Source organism: Mobula birostris, chromosome 6 (assembly GCF_030028105.1).
Source record: "Mobula birostris isolate sMobBir1 chromosome 6, sMobBir1.hap1, whole genome shotgun sequence".
NCBI classification, from domain to species: Eukaryota; Metazoa; Chordata; class Chondrichthyes; order Myliobatiformes; family Myliobatidae; genus Mobula; species Mobula birostris.
This window is the reverse complement of record NC_092375.1, coordinates 144,343,546-144,365,535: the sequence shown is the minus strand read 5'-3', so window position 1 is coordinate 144,365,535 and position 21,990 is coordinate 144,343,546. Positions and strand designations below refer to the sequence as shown.

Genomic DNA, 21,990 nt, shown 5'->3' with positions numbered 1-21,990 from the left:
CTGGTCTATGTCCCACTGGTTGTACTCCACCGTTCTCCCATCCTACCAGAATATTTCTTTTCCTTTCTCCTTCATGTACTTGTCTAATTTCCTCTACAAAGTTGAATTACATAGTGCATCATTTTGGCTGAAATGTCAGCCCAGGAAATCTCATGTGTTTTTACTCCAGCAAATTTAATTTTACAATTTCAACTGAATCCCTTTAAATCTGTGGCTTGCTATCTTGGTATCATAATTTTAGGAAGGTGAAATCAGAAAAGACCTTTGCAGAATATAAAAGCAGGACAGAACTTAAACAGGGAATCGAGAGAGTTAAATCGATCATAAAATGTCCTTGGCAAGTAGAATTAAAAAGAATCCCAAGACATTTCATACATATAGTACATCTCTTCTCACTGCTGCCATCAGGACCCACACCACCAGGTTCAGGAACTGTTGTTACCCTTCAGCCTGAACCATCGTGGATAACCTCACTAACCTCAGCTCTGAACGGATTCCACAACCTATAGGTTCTCTTTCAAGGACTCTACAATTCATGTTCTTGGTATTATTTACTTAACTATTATTTGTTTTTTTTATTTGCACAGTTTGCCTTCTTTTGCACATTGATTGTTTGACAGTCTTTGTGTGTACTTTTTCATTGCTTCTGCTGTATTTTTGTGTTCTACTGTGAATGCCTGCAGGAAATGAACCCCAGGGTAGTGACATACAGTTTTGATAATAAATTTACTCTAAACTTTGCATTTTACAAACGAGAGTAATGAGGAGAAAGGGTAGAACCACTCAAAAGAACAATGGAGAGAATTTATGTCTGGAGCCAAAGGAAATGGCAAGGCTAAATGTGTTCTTCACATTGATAGTCATTAAGGAGTAAGACACTGGGACAGTGAGATCAGGGAGAAGTATGCTGATGTTCTAGGGCACGATGATATCAAAAAGGTAGTACTTCCTGAAGAACATTAAGGCATAACAGTTGTAACATCTGATGGAATCTCTCCAAGGTTTTTGAGAGAGGTAAGAAAAGAGATCGTTGGTTTTGCGAAGATCTTTGATCCTCTTTAGCCACGGATGGGGTGGCAGAGGATTGGAGAACAGCGAATATTGTTCCCGCTTAAGGGTAATAGAGACAAACCAGAAAATTATAGGAATTGAGGCTTCCATCAGAGATAGGAAAATTATTGAAAATTTTGAGGGATAGGATCTTCTTGCATCTGGAAAAGCATAAAATGGTCAGGACGAATCTGGATGGTATTGTATGGCGAGGTCACATCTTTAAAAACTTGATTTGAGCTTTTATAAGGAGATGATAAAGAAAACTGATGAGGGTAGGCAGTTGATGATGCATACATGGACTTTAGTAAAGCTTTCCATAAGGTCCTTCATGGTAGGCTGATCCAGAAGAATGTGGCACATGGGATTCACATCGACTTGGTAGACTGGATTCAACATTGGCTTGTTGATAGAAGGCAAAGAGCGGAAGGATGCTGTCCTTACTGGAGGACTACGGACAGTGGTGGACTACAAGGATCAGTGCGGGATCTTTGATGCTTGTGATAAAATGTAAGGTGTCTGTTTCATTACATAAAGAACATGCTTGGAACATGAAGCATTAGAAGCACATACAATATGTTTAAGAGGCATTTAGACAGGCAGATGAACAGACAGGAAATGGAAGGATATAGACCATGTGCAGGCAGACACATGGCCAACACAGACATCATGGGGTCAAAGGGCCTTTTTCTAAGCTGTACTGTTTTATGTTCTATAACCAATGTATAATTAAACTAATTCATGCAATCATTCAAGCTTAGAGTAAATGTTTCAGGAGGAACATCTTCTGACATTATTGCTGGAAAGTTTTCAATCAAAGTATTAATTCTGTTCCTCTTTCCACAGATCCCGTCTGCCATCTTCTCCTCCCTGGTGGGAGGAGATGATGGCAGCGCGCTGCGCGTGCGCATCTCTCCGGTAAAAAATGATATCGTATCCATTAAATAGGGGCCGTGGACAATCATGATCTGTTGGAGAATGGACGTGAAAGCACAGAGGAACATCTGGAGAAATTTCTGAAACGCCTGTCCGCTGCTGTCGTTACTGTGTGGTCAGGAATCTTTCAGAGGGTAGGCCTCAAAATCCCCGGCCTTGCCTGCTTTTGGTGACCGAGAAGGAGGTCGAATTGTTTGGCAGAGATGCCACTCAGTACTCGGTGTCGGAGAGCTGATCAGAGCTCGAAGTTTTCGGATGACTCAGAGTCGGATTGTGGTTGGCATGGCAGGGAGAGTTTTTCTTCCTTCTCCCGCCTGCGTGAGATGTAGGACATTTCAGAAACTTTGAACTTTACTGTGCTCACGGACTTTCTTCATCAAGTTATGGTATTGTTACACTGTTTGTAACTATATGTATAATTATGTGGTTTTGTCAGTTTTTCAGTCTTGGTTTGTCCTGTGTTTTGTGATATCACACCGGAGGAAATAATGTATCATTTCTTAATGCGTGAATTACTAATTGACAATAAAAGGGGACTACGTGTCTTCATAATCTAATCTAAGATTTCCAGCATCTATAGTTTCGAATTTCATTCAAATCATCTTCAGTGGTAACTTGGATCATTTTCAATTTTACAATATAAAGTTATAACAGTAGCATGTTAATATTTCAAAAATTCCATTAAAAGTCATCAGCATCAAGCATATCTGTAGCTCAAGGCACATTAATGTTCATGGTCAAAATTTCAAACTGGGTCTGTGACTTAACTGGAAATATTAGAGAAGGAGATTTTATAACAGCTTACCGAACAGAAGGAAATGCAAAAGGAAATAGCTGCTGTTCCGAACAAGAATCTTTCAAATATATGCGAAGTACAAATTTGAAAAAAGGTTAAATGATAACAATACACTAGGAAGCCTAAGATCAGTTGTGGTACAAAAGAAAATTCATTCAGAAAGTTGGCAGGTTGATTAGGGATAACTACTTTGTATTTGCAAAGGTAAGTTTGCTAAATTTAGTAAAATACTTTGACTGACCAAAGCAATGCTCATAAGGGCATCAAAGCTAACAATATGCTGTAATTTCAAAAGGTGAAAACAAGTTCCTGAATAAAGAGCTTTAAATGTTGTGAATTTGAGTGTAAAAAAGATATGGAGAAGTTAACATTTGGATGCAAGATGAAACTAAAATTTTATGAAAGGTGCATTACAGTGTCAAAGAGAGATGAAGCATGAAAATGGGCTCTTTTACTCACCCAGTCTGCACTGACTATCAACCAGCCATTTACAAAAATCTGATATTAATTGCATTTTTTAATTCCACCTACAATCCCTTCAACTCCTCCAGATTCTACTACTCACCTTCAAGGGACAATTTAGAACAGCAATTAACCTACAAACCTACATATTTTTGGGAGGTAGAAGGAAATCACAGTACCCTGGGAAAACCCATACCATAAACATGCAAACTCCACGCAGACATCACCAGAAGTCAGGATCAAACCCAGGCTGCTGGAACTGTGAAGCAGTGGCTCTATTACCGCCAGAAGAATCATTAAGGCACGCAGGGCTGGACAGACATTTAAAAAAAGAGAGGACTATGTTAACAAAAATGATCCCATGAAGGAAGGGCTTTACATAAGTGGAGCATTTTATATCTCTGGGCCTATACTCGATGGAGTTCAGAAGGATGAGGAGGGAAATCTCATCAAAACCCACCAGATACAGAACGACTTGGACAGAGTGAACATAGTAGGACAGCCTAGGATCTGAGGACACAGCCTTAAAATAAAGGGATATCTTTTTAAAAAAATGAGATAAGGAGGAATTTTCTTTTCAGCCCCAGGGCAGTAAATGATGGAATTAATTGCCAAAGACCATGGAGACCAATCACTAGGTATATTTAAGTTAGAAATGATATTTTCTTGATCGGTAAAGGGTTTAAAATTAGAAGCTAGGAAAATAGGGTTTAAAAAAAAGCCATGGATGAATGGCGGAGCAGAGTCAATTGGCTGAATAGCTTAATTAAGTTACTATATCTTGCGCTTTATAGCTTTAATCATGTTTAAAAAGATTAGTGTGCATATACAAAAGAGAATGTTCATTTTATTGGAATTCATTAGCCCGATAAAACAACTGCAGTAAATTGAAATACAATGTTGGAAAGTGTATGGTCATGCACTTTGGTGGAAGAAATAAACAGGCAGACTATTATTTAGACGGGAAGAGAATTCAAAATGCAGAGATGCAAAGGGACTTGGGAGTCCTTGTACAGGATACCCTAAAGGTTAACCTCCAGGTTGAGTCGGTGGTGAAGAAAGCAAGTGCAATGTTGGCATTCGTTTCTAGAGGTAAAGAATATAAGAGCAGGGATGTGATGTTGAGGCTCTATAAGGCACTCGTGAGACCACACGGAGTACTGTATGCAGTTTTGAGTTCCTTATTTTAGAAAGGATATACTGACATTGGAGAGGGTTCAGAGAAGATTCATGAGAATGATTCCAGGAGTGAAAGGGTTACTGTATGAGGAATGTCTGGCAGCTCTTGGGCTGTATTTCCTGGAGTTCAGGAGAATGAGGGGGGATCTCATAGAAACAGTCCAAATGTTAAAAGGCCTGAACAGATTAGATATGGCAGATTTATTTCCCATGGTAGGGGAGTCTAGGACAAGAGGGCACGACTTCAGGATTGAAGGACGTCGATTTAGAACAGAGATGCGGAGAAATTACTTTAGTCAGAGGGTGGTAAATCTGTGGAATTTGTTGCCTCAAGCAGCTGTGGAGGCCAAGTCATTAGGTGCATTTAAGGCAGAGATGGATAGGTTCTTGATTAGCCAGGGTATCAAAGGGTATGGGGAGAAGGCAGGGGAGTGGGGATGACTGGAAGAATTGGATTAGTCATGATTGAATGGCGGAGCAGACTCAATGGGCCGAACGGCCAACTTCTGCTCCTGCATCTTATGGTCTACGGTCTTATAGTCTAAATTATGGACATCCCCAACAACAAAACAAAACTACAAAGAGAGATGATAGGAATGAAAGCATTAAAACAGTGCCTATAGAAATGGATGATGTTTCACTTATACTAAAACAGTTATGGAAAATTTGACAAGGCTCTTTATAATTATGCAATAATTTGATTAATTAAAAAGGAAACAAAAATGTACCGATACTTCACAGCCCAAGGTCAAGAACTTGATATTGGATAGCCCAAGGTCAGCAAAGAATGAAAGGAGAAATCAAAATATTTCTTTCATGCAGCAGATTCTTTGATACTGTCAAAAACCAGTATACATAACAAAGCGGAAAAAGATAAAAAACTGAAAAAAATTAAAGGGTATGGGAGTAAGCCCAATTGGACAACAATAATATCATGAAAAGCCTAGTACACTAATATTTGGGAAACTGTATGTGAAGTGAGATAAACTGAAAGAACTAGAAATGCGAATAAAAGATATATGAAACAGTAAGGAAATTTAAAATATTTTGAGATAATAAATTTAACTATCCTATAATTATCAACAAAATCTATTTCTAATAGATTTGAAATTTTGCTATTTTCTTATAAATATTCTATTCTGACCTGCATTAACAAATGGAATTCCATCATATGGGACATATTGAGATTTCCACATCAGCCTGGTGGCAGGTTTGGCAGGACTCGGAGACTGCCTTGTCCCCCAGACACTTTGTGTTTGCTGCTTGTGGACCGTTAGTACATTTTCCAATTCAGTTTCACTCTCACAGTATCCACGGTAGGAATCTCCGATTTTCTAGAATAATGAAATATTAAACACAATGAGAAAGTTTTTCACTGCACCTGTACTTGTGCACATAAGACTCCACATTAACTTTGAATAAACTTCAAAATGACACACTTCACACAAAAATGCCTTGATAAAATATGCTCATTTTTGTTCATCACCTTTGATGAAAACCACACTCCTGAAGTGTTGAAAAGTTTAAAAAAAGTAATTCTTCAAATATCTAATCTCACTTAAAGCACAAGTAATTGTTCCAACTGTGTACCCTGCAACCAAGGGATAAAAATTATTTGGAAGGTACTTTGCTGAAACATAAACCATTGAAAAACATCCAGCGAAAATGAATATACAATTCACGAATTAACCTCACAGCTCCGAAGTCTTCGTGCCCAGGCAGGGGTGTTGTGTGGCAGTGGCTGAAATGGGACAGAAAAATTGTCTTCAACCATTCTGAAATATAAAAAAGTTGAAGGTTACTGTAAGCAACTTTTCCTATACAACTGCATCATATATTCAGCAATAGCAAAACTACAATTAGAGGCAAGCAAGACTTCTATTGCTGCTAGATTTAACCTGTGCTACACCAATTAGTTCCAAAAGATAAAGAAATCCCATTCATTACTGCTAACATCCCCAAACTTGGAGGACAATCCACTTCACCAAAGATGAATTGTACCTCAAGATGGACAACACTTTGAAAGATAGAAGCAGGATTAGGCCATCTGACTCATCGAGAATGCTCCACCATTTCATCATGGCTGATTTATTATCCCTCTGAAACCCATTCTCCTGCCTTCTCCCTGTGACCTTTGATGCCTTTTCTAATCAAGTAATCAACGTTTGCTTAAATATACCCAATGACTTGGCCTCCGCAGCCATCTGTGACAATGAATTCCACAGGTTCACCACACTCAGGCTAAAGAAATTCCTCCTCATCTGTTCTAAATGGATGTTCTTGTATACAGAGCCTGTGCCCTCTGATCCTAGACTCACCAACTACTGAAAGCATCCTCTCAACACCCACTCTATTCAGGCCTTTCAATATTCGATAGGTTTTAGTGAGATCCTTTTCATTCTTCTAAACTCCAGTGAATACAGGCTCAGAGCCATCAAATGCTCCTTATAGGTTAACCCTTTCATACCTGGAATCATTCTCATGAACCTCCTCTGAACCTTCTCCAATGCCAGCACATCCTTTCTTAGATAAGGGGCACAAAACTGCTCACAATACTCCATGTACAGTCTGACCAGTGCCTCAGCATTACATCTTTGGTCTTAATATTATGGTCTTCTCCTTTCCTTACCACTGACTCATCCTGCAAGTTAACCTCTAGGGAATCCTGCACAAGGATTCTCAAGTCCCTTTGCACTTCCAATTTCTAAATTTGCTCTCCATTTAGAAAATTGTCTATACCTTTATTTCTTCTACCAAAGTGCATAACCATACATTTCCCTACTATATTTCACCTACCACTTCTTTGTTCATTCTCCTAATCTATTCAAGTCCTCGTGCAGAGTCCTGGTTCCTCAACACTACCTGTTCCTCCACCTATATATATGTCGTCTGCAAATTTGGCCACCAAAATCATCAATTCCATCAACCATATCATTACATAAGAAGCTGTCCCAACATCAATCACTGTAAAACACAAATGGGCACAAGTAGCCAATCTGAAGGGCCTCCTTTATTCTCACTCTTTACCTCCTGCCAATCAGCTAATCTTCTATCCATGCTAATATCTTCCCTGTAATACCATAGGCTCACCTTGTTTAGCAGACTCACGTGCGGCACCTTGTCAAGGACAACTGAAAATCTCCTTTGTTTATCCTGCCTGTTAATTCCTCAAAGAATTCCAACAGATTTGTCCGCGCAAGTTAAGAGTGGAAACCTTGCTGACTTCAGCCTATCTTATCATGCACCTCCAAGCATTCCTAAACCTCATCAGCCACTGAAGCCAGGGTAATTGGTCTATAATTTCCTATCTTTTGCCTTCCTTCCTTCTTTAAAGAGTGGAGTGACATTTGTAATTTCCCACATTCCAAGATCTAGTGATTCTTGAAAGATCACTACTAAAGCCTCCACAGCCCTTTTAGCTACCTCCTATAGAACCTGGAGTGTAGTCCATTTAGTCCAGGTGACATATCTGCCTTCAGACCTTTTAGTTTCCCAAGCACATTCTCCTTAGTAATAGTAAATACATTCATTTATGCCTCTTAACACTCCCTAATTTCTGGCATTCTGCTGGTGCATTACACAATGAAGACTGATGCATAGTACATAAAGAGATTGGCCATCATTTCTTTGTCCCTTATTACTACTTCTCCAGCTGCCCAATATCTACTCTCACCTCTTACTCTTTATATAGCTGAAAAAAAAAACTTCTGGTATCCTCTTTTATATTACTGGCCAGCTTCCTTCAAATTTCATCTTTCTCTCCTTTTTTTAATTGTTTTCTGTTGGTTTTTAAAAGCTTCCCAATCATTTTTGCTATATTATATGCCCTCTATCCTGTCTTTGACTTCCCTTATCCTCCTTTTAGAATACTACTTCTTCTTTGGGATTAATCTATCCTGTGCCTTTGGAATTTCTCCCAGAAACTCTAGCAATTGCTTGTCTGCCATCATCTCTCCGAGTGTCCCCTTCCGATCAACTCTGACCAGGTCTTCAGTCATGCCTCAATAGTTCCCTTTACTCTACTGTAATACTGATACATGTGGCTTTACCTTGTCCCTCTAAAACTGCAAGGTGAGTCAGATTATGATCATTACCTCCCAAGGGTTCATTTACCTTAAGCTCCCTAATTAAATCTGGCTATAGATTTGCACATCCAAGAAGCTTTCGGTGATTAAACGAAAACATTAAACATATCATGAGAAAACAATTACAATCACTTCTACCTATGTAAGTATGCATTCTATACATACCTGACTGCAGTCTTTTTGGGCAACTTTAGTGAAGACTGTGGATGCAAAACATAGCCAGTGTTATCTGCTATTGCAGCTACTGTCACTGTCTGAAGTTCATCACTTATCTGTTTGTCATCTGTTGCATCTGCCAATAAATAGGTTAACACACAAAATTAAACTATCATATCATGTCCTAAGAGTGCTATAAACAGTCACGATAGAGCAAAGACAAAAAAAACCCACAGTGGAACGAGATATACACATACAACATTCACAATTCATCCCACAGTGGCAGTACAGTGACACAAATCTCTCACCTCCAGCATCTGATTTCAGTCCTAACCCCTTGTACTGTTCACATGGAGTCTGCATGTGCTCCCTGTAAACAATGGGTTTCCTCCCACATCCCAAATTCATTGCTGGCATTCGCCAGTATAAATTAACCTCTAGTGAACTTGAGTAGGTGGGTGATAAGAGAACTGCGAAACAGTGGGGCTGGAGGTTGAGAAGTTGATGGGCATGATAACTGTCTGCAGCAAAGTAAATAGGACAACCAGATTAATGGAACTGTTCTTACAACAAGCAAAGATTCAGATAGGCAGAATAGTCTGCTATGTGATAAAGGCATGAGAAAATTTGCAGAGTATATTTAATAGAACATAATAAATGTATGTATATAACTTTTTCCAAGAGAGGTTTATAATACCATAAGTGGCCAAGATAGAATAGACTAACAGCACTCATATCCCTTGAGGTGGGCTTCAATAACCAAGATTTAATATAATATGCACAAAGGTTAGAGAGTACAGAGAATTTCTTTTCATCTGGTAAGGTAAGGGTCTACAATTCGACTGTGGTAGAAATAGCACTTAACCAAAATTAAAAATGAGAGGCACTGTAAAGATGGTCTACAGCATGCTTGCCTTTACCGCACTGGACATTAAGTACAGTTTGAATGTCATATGACAGCTATACAAGACATTAACACAACCACACCTGGTGTGTGATATGCTACATGCAGTTCTGATCACGATATTATAGAAAGAATGTGCTAAGCCGCAAAAGGGTACAGGGGAGATTCACACAGATGTTGCCAAAACTGGAGAGCTTGAGTTATAAGTAGAGACTCTTACCTAAATTTATATACCTCTTTCAGGCGTTACCCGTTTTTATTCCTAAATCCTTATTTGACTCTCTGGACTCTATTTTGTGGGAGGAAGTCTTTCTTTATTTGAACAACTGTCAACTAAATATAGTTTACCAAAACCCATTTTTTGGGTACTTACAAATTAGAGGTTTTCTGCGATCTCAATTATATACATTTCCTAACAGTCCTGATAAGAACATATTAGATGAAATTCTTAATATGAAATCATTCTATAATGGTTCAATATCTAATATTTATGATATGTTGTTGGGAATGAGAAATGATTCTTTAGACAAAATTAAAAATCTTTGGGAACAGGATTTACAGACCTCAATTTCTGAAGAAACTTGGAATAAGATTTTTAAATTGGCTAATACTTCATTGTTATGTGCTCGTCATTCCCTCCTACAATTTAAAGTGGTTCATAGGGCTTATGACCAAGGATAAGTTATCTCGTTTTTATAGGGATATATCCCCCTACTGTGATAGGTGTAACAATGGAGAAGCTTCACTTATTCATATGTTTTGGACGTGCCCACATCTTGGAAAATATTGGAAGTATTCCAAACTTTTTCTGTACTCTTTAAAAGTAAATTTTAAGCCTAATCCTTTGACTGCCCTATTTGGTATTATTGGAAGGAAAGATATCATTTTGAAGACATCTGATCTGCACATTCTGGCTTTTATCTCTCTTATGGATAGAAGGGCACTTTTGTTCAAATGGAAGGATGCTGTTCCGCCTAATCATGTTCAGTGGTTACGGGATGTTATGGCATGCCTAAATTTAGAAAAGATTCGTCGTTCAATCTCTGAATCTAACCAAGATTTTCAAAATTTGTGGGGGCCGTTTTTAAATTATTTTCATAATTTTTGACTTCTTGTTAAAAGTACAGAAGTTGGTTAATAGTATATTTTATTACCTGATAAGTTTTTTGTTCCTTTTTTTTCTCCCAAACAGCTTCGACTTTGGTAGTAGGTGTAGATCTTCTTTTTTAATAAAATTGTTTATATTCTAATATACGAATTAATCTAATCTATATGAATAGAGAGCAAGGAGTTTCTTAATGTGATTCAATATACTGTATCTGGTATTATATTTTTTCTTTTATGATATATTCTCTTGAATGCTATATTCTTCTATATAGAAATCAATAAAAAATATTGGAAAAGAGGAAAGAAGTAGAGATTGGATAGGATGAAACTGCTTTTCTTGGAGCAAAGGCGGCTGATGGGTGACCTGACAGATATTTACAAAATGAGGGGTAAAGATAAGGTGGTCTTTTTCCGGCGGTAAGGGAATCCAAAACTAGATTACGTAGGTTTAAAGTGAGAGGGGAAAAATTTACAGGAAATCAAGTGGCAAGTTTTTTTTAAATCAAGTGTGGTGGGCGTACAGAACAAGGTGCCAGAGGAAATGAAAGAGATGGGTACAATTACAACGTATAAAAGAAACTTGGACAGATTCATAGATATGAAAGTTTTGGAAGGATATAGGCCAAACACAGGAAAGCAACTTCATTAGGATGAAGAGCCTGTTTCTGCTCAGTATAAATCAATTACTCCAATGTACAAGTCTATAATCCAAGCTGAAAAGCAAATTAGCTTCAAAAGTTCTTTCCTTACAAGCGGATATAATTGAGCCATATATTCATCTTATGTCCCATAAATCTCTACAATTCTAATATAATCTCATACATGCTACTATCCAGATGGATGGAGACCTAACAATTCAATAACTCAGATGCTTTTCTCTGCACTATATACATTTTTAACTTGCTTATTCCCACTACCTTTGCCAATCAAATTATAAGCTACCAGAAATTGTAGTGGAATTTAATTAACATGCAATCACAGTTGTGAATAATTGTGTAAAATGAATCTGGTTTAAAATGTAATCATTCTGGTATTTGTTTCTAATCTTCTTTTAGTCTCCATTTAGCATACAGATACATACAGGTATAATGTCAAGATTTATTTTTATATATTCTCTCAATTTTGGCAATCACAATGAAATACAGTAATGCATTTAAATTTAAACAACCTCTTCAATGCTTCCAAGGTACCAGGCTTCTCAAAAATCTTACTTGATAATCAACCATCAATTACAACTGGTTATTAATTAGTTGTGACAATGTTTCATGCTAGACATTTTTGTCATTATTTTGACTATTTCAGAAAATTAAAAGGTGCCCAATGTGTAGCATTAATAAATAAGTATAATTTTATTGTGTGAAATGAATCCAGTAGCTGTCATTCTTTTTTTTCCATTTTTGTCATTCTCTCAATTTGTCTCATGCTATCCTACAGCTTTCTACTAGAAGGTTCACAGGTGAATAACCTCTTTCACTTTTGATAAAATGATTTACACATAAATAATTTTAAAAGCCCCAGATAATTGTGTTTACCATGTGAACTTGCAATGTCAAGAAGCTGACCCTGTGGAATTAGGACTTGTGCAACACCAGACTGATTGGATGGAATCACATGAAGCACTTGGCCGTTTTCTGACTGGCTGGTAACAATCATCTAGAAACATCAACCAACAGTACTTGTTAGAAATTAACACGTATCATGTTAATCCAAAAACAAGTTGACTCTATTGCACTCTCACCTTATATCCCCACATGGAAGTAAGTCAAATAATGTTAAGAGATCTTTTATTAGTTTTACCCTAACCTTTTAAAGTCCTATTAACAAGTGAAATAATATTTGCAGTCAAGCTTATGATTCACAGTATTGAAAAACATACTGTAAAAAAAAGCATAAACAGTTGAAACTCATGGCAACCTTTTCCATAATAACTGCCTCTGATCACCCATTTCTGTCCCTTTCCTGGATGCATCCACTTACTAACCACACATTTTACAATGGATTTGTTGTCCATCTGGTTCCACTTGCTCAACAACTCTCCCTGATGGTTTCCATTATCAGCTTCCTTATCAGATCCCAGCAATGGCAGCCTTTGTGTTTCAGCTTATCACCCTCCAGCAGCTGTTTCCACCTTTACTCCCTCTACCCCTCCCCAACCCCATCCACCTGGCTCCTTCTGAGTGTTTTTACCTTGTCTAATTCCCCATATCACCTACCCATCTCCTAACTTCATCCTTCCCCCTCCCCTACCTGACGATCTGTCTGTCATCCTCCATCCCTCCTTAGTCCATACATCACCCACTAGCCTTCTCATCACTCTCCTCTTTATACCAGCTACTAAACATCCCCACTCTAATTTTATGTTCTTGATGGAAAAAGGGAAACAAACACATCATTTGAATCACTTTTGTCTATGCTGTGTGGTTTGTTACTAACCATGCGTGCATTTGTGTCTCCCAGTGATTGGAGTTCGTACTGGATAGGATGCCCATTCTGATCCATCAGCTGAAACTGCTCAGTAGAGAGAGTTTGTGGTTGCTGAGACACTTGCACTGTAGGATTCTGTGAAGCACCCGAGTCATCGGTAATATGTACTGTGATAGGAATGACAGTGATTGGATCGTTCCTTCCAAACGTAGAATCTCCATCATCTATCCAAGCCAATTGCTTTGCAATAAAAAAAAGACAAAACAGAGTTCAGTATTTTTTTGTACTTAAACAGCAGCAAGATGGAAATACTTCCCAGCTATCACTGAATCACCTTTAAGAAACTTTACTATCTTTTGACTTCTCTCTGTTACCTTACCTGGAAAACTTGTCGTTCTGCCTCAGAATCTTCAGTTATGTCAGAATCAGATCCCAATAATGTACTTCCTTTCTCAATACTGATTTCATCCTGACTGACATCTTCTTCCATCTCAGAAATAACTAAAATAAAAAGTGAAATCTCCAGTGACCAATAAAAATAACAAGTAGAAATATTTAACAAAGTAGCAAACAAGAGGTAGACTGAAATTCATTTAAAAATTGTAGCGTAAAGCTAAAAAGTATAAAAAGATAGGAATTAAACAGAAGCCCAGACTGTGGAAGATAGCACAAACAATAATTCAAAACACAAAGTTGAGAAGCAGAACTCCAATCACTGCGCCTATTTGATGAGATAGAAGTATTAACTGTCATCTAGTATGATTAACTGATCCTAATTACAACAATATTCAGAGAAATTATCAGCCAGAGTACAGTTTTGAAAATCTATTTGCCAATTTTTAATGAAAAGCAGCAAAAAGATTGGACTGTTTATCTGCAATGCCTCATTACGATGGAATACCTTGCTGACATTCTCCATGAAGGTTCATATATACATGATTACCTGGGAAAAATACTGTAAATTCTGATGCACTTAAAGGAAATGTTCAATTTATCAGTACAGTGTGACATCTTAGAAACTGTGACATTTTTCCTGGACCTCTTTTGCTCAATTCCCATGACATGGAATAAAGTATTTGGAAGATTGTTAAAAACATAATGATGACAGGCTATGCAAGTGTACGAGAAAGAAGTAGCATTGAAAGTCATTTGGATTAATTTGCATAATCATGAGGTAGGACATAAGAGAAAAGAACACATAATTTATTTTTGTGAACAACAAAACCAAGTGGCAGTCCTTCCTAAAATATTTCAGGACAGTTCAAGATGGTGTGAAGGGGAAATAATGAAAAATAAATAGAACATAGAACAGTACAGCCCAGTACAGGAACCTTCGGTCAAAGATGTTGTGCTGACCTTTTAACCTACTCTAAAATTAATCTAACCCATAGTCCTCCATTTTACTATCACCCATGTGTCGATCTAAGAGCTTCTTAAATGCCTCTAAAGTATATGCTTCTTCCACCACCCCAGGATGTTTCATGCACCCACCAGGAGCTGTGTAAAAACACATACCCTGACATCCCGCTTATGTTTTACTCCCACCACTTTAAAATTATGTCCCCCACCCTTGGCTAAGGCCATAGTTACCCTGGGAAAAAGCCTCTGACTAGCCACTCGATTGATGCCTCTTATGCCCCTAGTATCATGTGCCATACAGCTTGGCAGCTATTCCTTGGCCGTAAGACGTGGGAGTAGAATCAGGCCATTCTGCCCATCCAGCCTGCTCCATCATCCCTCTCAATCCATTTTCCTGCCCTCTCCCTGCAACCCCCAACACCCCCACTATTCAAGAACCGCCGGAAATCTAAAACAACATCAATCTCCACCCCAAATATACCCAATAACTTGGCTCCCCACAGTTGTCTATGCCAATGAATTCCACAGATTCACCACCCTCTGGTCCTAAACTCTCCCTCTCTCTATTGGAAACATCCTCTCCATGTTCACTCCATCTACATCTTTCAATATCCGATAGGTTTCAATGAGATCCCGCCATCCCTCATAAGTATGGACCATCATGCCCATACCAAGCACAAAGCACCCATTTACACTAATCCTACACAAGTTCATATTTATTTTAAACCCCACCCCCATCATCGGCTCGTGGATTATACCCTACACACACACACACACACACACACACACACACACACGCGTGACAATTTACAGAGGCAATTTAACCTACCAACCCTCTCGTCTCTGCAAATTGGGAGGGAATCAGAGCACCATGCAGTCACAGGGAGAATGAACCATCTCAAAAGGTTCTTTGCTCAAGCTTTCATGTTATAATTGAACACTTTTCAGTATGCGTACATTTACTGAAAACCAAGAAAATGCGGATGCCGGAAATCTAAAACAACAAAATGCTGTAAATACTCAGTACATTAGGCTAAAGAGAAGCAATGTTTCAAGCTGGTGAAGAGTCTGCCAACTGATATATTATCTTGGTTTCTCATTTCACTGATGTGGCCTAAGAATTCCAGCATTTTCTGCTTTTGTTGTATATGTTTATTCCACCAATGTGAATTTTCTTTCATTTACTTACACTAAAATCCATCCACTATTTGTTAGCCAATCCACTTAATTGTCCAAATTCCTTTCAAAATCTTGAATCTTCTCTTTATTGGTCACTGATAGGATTAACAAAATTTTATATTTAGAACATAGAACATAGAAATCTACAGCACATTACAGGCCCTTTGGCACACATGTAACCATGCCAACCATGTAACCTACTCTAGAAACTGCCTAGAATTTCCCTACCACGGAGCCTTCTATTTTCTAAGCTCCAATGTACCTATCTAAGAGTCTCTTAAAAGACCCTATTGCATCCACCTCACCACCTTCTCTAGCAGTGCATTCCATGTACCCAGCACTCTGTGTGAAAAACTTACTTCTGACCTTACCCTTGTACCTACTTTCAAGCATCTTAGAACTATGTCCCCTCATGTAAGCCATTTCAACCCTGGGAAAAAGCCTCTGGCTATCCACACAATCAATGGCTCTCATCATCTTATACATTTATCAGGTCACCTTTCATCCTCTGTTGCTCCAAGGAGAAAAGGTCAAGTTCACTCAACCTAGTCTCATAAGGCATGTTCTCCAATCCAGGCAACATCCTTGTAAATCTCCTCTGCACTCTCTCTATAGCACCAACATTCTTCCTATAGTAAGGTGACCAAAACTGAACACGGTACTCCAAGTGGGGTCTAACCAAGGTCTTATGTAGCTGTAACATTATCTCACGGCTCTTGAACTCAATCCCACGGTTGATGAAGGCCAACACACCATATGCCTTCTTAACCTGCGCAGAAGGTTTTGAGTGTCCTATGGACACAGACCCCAAGATCTCTCTGATCCTCCACACTGCCAAGAGTCCTATCATTAATATTATATTCTGTCTTCTACCGAACAGAACCACTTCACACTTGTCTGCGTGGAACTCCATCTGCCACCTCTCAGCCCAGTTCTGCATCCTATCAATGTTGCGCTGTAACCTCTGACAACCCTCCAGACTCTTTACAACACTCCCAACTTTTGTATCATCAGCAAACTTACTAACTCACCCTTCCAACTTCCTTATCCAGGTCATTTATAAAAATCACAAAGAGGAGGGGTCCCAAAACAGATCCATTGGTCACCGTCCTCCATGCAGAATACAAACCCTCTACAACTACCCTTTGCCTTCTGTGGTCAAGCCAATTCTAGATCCACAAAGTAAGGTCTTCTTGGATCCCATGCCTCATTACTTTGTGAATGAGCCTCGCGTGGGAATCTTAACAAGTACCCACCTTTCACACACAAATTAAGCAGAATTCAAAACAATCAGAGCAAACATTTTCCAACTTCTATTTTCTACTACTTAGAGAATACTGAATTACACAATTTACTATTAACCCTACTATTGAATAACTTCAATATAGGGACAGTACTATATTTTACAAACAATTGTAAAATATTATTTTAAATTGTTTATCAAAAGAAACATATCACATCACAAAGATCTCTTTCAAAGATTGCATATGAAAGAGCCAGTTCTCTAATTTAATTGTACTGCAATTTACTTTCTCTATCATCTGGTAACTCCCAAGGCATTAGATTTGTCCGGTTCAAAACATACCTGTATATCCCCGATGCAAAGCTAAATGAACTGTAAAATTATCATTTTAAAATCATAGTCACAGAGAGACACAGCAGGGAAAAAAAAGCCTTCAGCCAGTCACCTTGTGCTTACTATAAGCCACTTATTTACACTAACCCTACATTAACCTGTTTGTTTTACACTTTCCATATTTCATCCTCCAATACCAACACTCACCAAGATATTTGTACATTTTTGGGATGTGATAGAAAACTACAGGACCTAGAGAAAACCCACATGGTCACAGGGAAATTGTGTAAACTGTATTTAGCAATGAATCTGGGACTCAGGCGCCATAGGGCAGCAACCCTCTTAGCACCTTGAGAATGCAAAAAGAGAGATCTCACTTAGGTATATACATTTTGAGAGTGACCAAGGGTGTAAATCTTTAAAAATCATTACTTTGGACGGTTACAGATCTTCAAACACTGAGTTTATCAGACTAAGGATCACAATATTTTAGATACTAATGGAACCAAGAGATATCCTTGATTGCTATTAATTTGGTAGATTCAGCTAGGCTTTGGTACTTCTTTATCTGAGGGAAGGAAAAGGGAAAAATACAAAGAGTCTTGTCTGGAAGGGATATCCATTAATATGGCAAAACATTCAGAAGAATTTTCTACAAAAATAGGAAGGAGCAGAAAGCTGTACTGCCATTGTAGTGTTAACTATAATATGTACTCCTTCATTGGCCAACATTGCCATCAGCTGGTTGAAAAACAAAAGAGCTTCCAACTTTCCTTGAAAATACATAAGGAAATGCTACTTTTAAAATGAACTGATTCCATCTCTCCATTCCCTACCAATACTTCAAGTCTATTACTTTGCTGGTAACATTACTCTACCCTTGCGGAAAAAAACTGATTTGCAAGTATGGTTCAAGTACACTTTTAACTTCTATGGATTAGGAGTCCTTGTGGATGCTCTATATAATGATAATTGATGTCTGCTTTACCCTATGTAGGGAAATTTGTGGGCAAAATGATATATTTTTAAAGACCTACCAAACAAATGTCTCATTACAGTTTTGATACCTACCTTATTAATGTGTGCAATTTATTAGATTAAGCACTTTGGATGCCTCATTCTATGTCTTTGATGGTTATGTACAATTCCTGTCTTAATACTGACAACAAAATCCCATGTGATTGTAAAGTAACCCAGAAAAACTGGCCACTGGGTAGAGGGTAAGCTTCCTATTATTTTTAGTCATTATCCTGCAAGAGACTGGCCTCAGCATTCCTCTCAGTGTGTCACTAAGACTGGCAATGGATACAACAATGGGAGAAATGTCAAGCACAGGTTAATTTGGATGTTTTTTTAATATATGCTACCCATTATCATGTTACAGCATTATCTACTCTACCTATATGCACAAGATTAATATGGTGCTCCTGATCACATCCCAAGATGCATATGGAACAATACCATGGAACAGAGAACACTGGAAGCTTTTTTCAATAAACTATTTAAAACAACATCCCTTGAAATCAAAACCATAAAAACACCTTTTCAGTCTCACTGTAATTTATTGTAATGTTTCAAGACCACTCAAAGATAACGAGAAAGAAAATCTTAAAAGCCTCTACAAATGAGGCCCTTTTTATAGCCTAGAAATAAAAACTGCGGTAACTACTCTGCTGAGTGGTCTGAGAGGCAGAACTGATACATAGGGAAGTCACAAGCGGTATAAGAATGGGGCTAGAGTGACAGGGAATTTTAACTTCTGCAATATTGCCTTAGCGTGAAAGGGCTTATATTAGTATCTGAAAGTCAGCTTAATCTACACTTGGTATAGCAAGGATTAACCAAAGATAGTTAGTGTAGCTTTATTCAAGAGAAATCCTGTCTAACCAATGTGATTGATTTTTTCAAAGGGGTAACTAAGTGCATCAGTGGATCAAGCAGTTTATGTACACATCAATAAAGCCCACACAGAATTTAGTCCTAACGAAGGCATAGAGATGCAACACAGAAACAGGAACTTTGGTTCAAGTTGACCCTAACCATCAACCACCGATTACGATAATCTTTCATCTATCCCATTTTTGCTATTCTCCCATCAGATTCTTCTCATTTGAACACTAGTGGCAATGTATAATGTCTAATCTACTAGCCAGTATTTATTTGCAGTATGGGAAGAAATTGAAACTTTCAGAGGCAGTCCATGTGGTCACAGGGAGGACATACAAACTCCAACTCAGGCAGAATCAGGAATGAACCCAGGCCTCTGTGCCATTGCTGCCTCTATATTTTGGGAGCACTAACAAGTTAAGGGCATAAACAATGAATGATAGAGCCCTGAAGAGTACCAAGAAAAAGATGATTTATAAATCCAAGAATCCCTAAAGGTGTAAAGCATAATCCCTAAAGCATAAATGGAAATTATAGTTTATAGATCACCATGCTTAAGATTTCATTCATAAACATTGTTACTAAAAAAATGTCAGACTAACTAATTTGCTATAAAGTTATATAGCACAAAAACAGGTCCTTCAGCCCATCTAGCCCATGCCAACCAAGATTCCTATCTGAGCTAGTCTCGTTTTTTCTTGCTTGGCCCATATTACTTTAAACCTTTCCTACCCATGCACCTGTCCAAGTACTTTTTAAGTGTTGTTAATGTTCTTATGTCAACCACTTTCTTCAGCAGCTCATTTCATATACTTGGTGAAAAAGTTGCTTCATACTCATAAATTCTAATAAATCACTATTTTGCATGACTTCATTTACCCTAGGCCCATAATTTTATTTAGAAAAGATCCTCCCTCATTACCTGATGCTCCAGTGAAAAAAAGTTCCAACCTGCTCAACACATTTCCATAAACCTTGACTCCTAGCAATGTTCTTGTAAATCTCCTTTGTGTTCTTTCCAACTTAATGGCAGCTTTCATATGGTGACCAAAACTGTGCACAATATTCTAAATACAGCCTTGTACAATGGCAACATAACATCCCAACTTCTACACTCAGCGCCCTGACTAATGAAGACCATCTTGCCAAAACCCCTTTTCACCACCCTTTCCGCTTGTAAAACCATTTTCAGGAAACCATGCACTTTTTCTCCAAGGTCACCCTGCTCTATGAAACTCCCCAGGAACTTGGCATTCACAGTGAAAGCCCTACCCTCATCCATCTTCCCAAAATACATCACCTAGCACTTATCAGGAATTGCCATTCCTTGGCCTATTTACCCAGCTAACCAAGATTCCTCTGCAAACTCTAATCACCATATTCACTGCCAATTACACCATCTCTTTTAATGTCATCTACAAACTTACAAACCAGTTCTAAAGAATTCATCTCCCATACTTCTGGCTTTACAATTTTATCATGGCAACAGAATATTTATAGGTTTGTTAATTCCCTCTGCCACCTAAATATCTTCAATAGAACTTCCTCCAACACTTGCAACTTAAAACAGAAATAATTCACTGAGGTGTGCACAAACAGGAATGTTCATAATACCTCGGTAAAATTGTGTGGGGGGGGGTTGTTAAGAAGTTTAGTACATTTGTAACCATTTATACGTAAACATTTTTATTAAACTTTGAAACCAAGTAGACACACTCTCATTGAGTATTTCAGGGAGATTTTCAATGACAAATGTGATAACACAGTGATTGTTTTGGATAATGAGACAAAGTACTGAAAATTGAAGTACAATTCACATCTCAGTCCCATATATTCTGTAGGAAAGAGGATAGAAGTTAAATTTTATTTTAAAGTTATTATCACTTCAATGCACATACCAGGTAATATGCCAGATTTTCAGGTGTAAAGTGCCATCTATTAGCAGTGAGGAAAACATTTAAATTTCATGCCTGTCAAAACATGTCATTGCACATGTTCAAAGCATTTAGCACAGACTCTTTAATCAAGTGTGGCTCCCTTGCATTAGGCTTGGCTTTAATCAGATATCAGAATTTTATGTCGAACCAAATAAAAAAGTTCTAAGGTAATAAGCAATATTAATTAAAATATTACAATAGTTGGATGTACAGCTTAGTTTTGACCTTATATAAACACTTAAGAGACTCTTAGGTAGGCACGTGGATAAAAGAATCCACCTCTGTTTGAGATTTCCTGCATGCTGGCACCAAATTGCAGTAACACTACTGCACAGAAAGACTATGAAATCACTTTGTATCACTTTTCATATTTATTTATAATCACTGAGGCACAAATGGAAAAAGAATCATGGACATAACCAGAACTGAAGACAACCTGCCATATACTTTGAAGCACCTTTAATACATATCTCTGCAAATTTAGTAAAAATATTCACAAGATTTTTAAGCAGTACTACATAAAATAATACATAAATTATACAGAAATGCCACATTAAGACAAATTTGAAATACGATCTTTCAAAACAGATAGTAAAAGGAGTTTAAAAATCAAGAGAAGTAGGAAGTCCTGCCATTGGAAATAAAGTTGGAAATAATAATTTAATTTTCAGCCCCAGTTCTCTATACACCCGCAGACCCAGTTTTAACATTTGAAATCAAAAGGGGTTCACATTTTTATGAAAATAGCTAACCAAATACTTTAGTTTGCAAGATCAAAGAGAAACAGAAAGGAGTCATCGCAAAAAAATTCAGGTTCCTAAGTTTACAATTTCCTATTATTTTAAAGAAAGATCTAACCATAAATAAGCCAATGTCCCTCACTGCACCAAAGGGGACAAACATTTTAACATCTCCAATTTAAGTAGGCAAGTTGGGTTCCAAATTCTATCCCC

The 21,990-nt window shown here is 37.8% G+C and overlaps 1 protein-coding gene across 4 annotated transcripts in view; it reads right to left on the bottom strand.

Moving 5' to 3' along the window:
* The window catches only part of carf (calcium responsive transcription factor), a 53,030-nt gene that overhangs the window by 30,115 nt on the left and 925 nt on the right, over positions 1-21,990 (bottom strand). For 2 of the 4 annotated variants that reach the window (XM_072261515.1, XM_072261516.1), the window contains exons 2-8: positions 15,648-15,732; positions 13,479-13,600; positions 13,109-13,339; positions 12,208-12,328; positions 8,674-8,800; positions 6,114-6,198; positions 5,568-5,757 (exon numbers count right to left, since the gene is read on the bottom strand). In XM_072261515.1, the coding sequence (XP_072117616.1) occupies positions 5,568-5,757; positions 6,114-6,198; positions 8,674-8,800; positions 12,208-12,328; positions 13,109-13,339; positions 13,479-13,589 (865 nt within the window). In that variant the 5' untranslated portion in view covers positions 13,590-13,600; positions 15,648-15,732. The remainder of the gene's footprint in view (positions 1-5,567; positions 5,758-6,113; positions 6,199-8,673; positions 8,801-12,207; positions 12,329-13,108; positions 13,340-13,478; positions 13,601-15,647; positions 15,733-21,990) is intronic. The other 2 variants (XM_072261517.1, XM_072261518.1) reach the window with 1 other exon arrangement.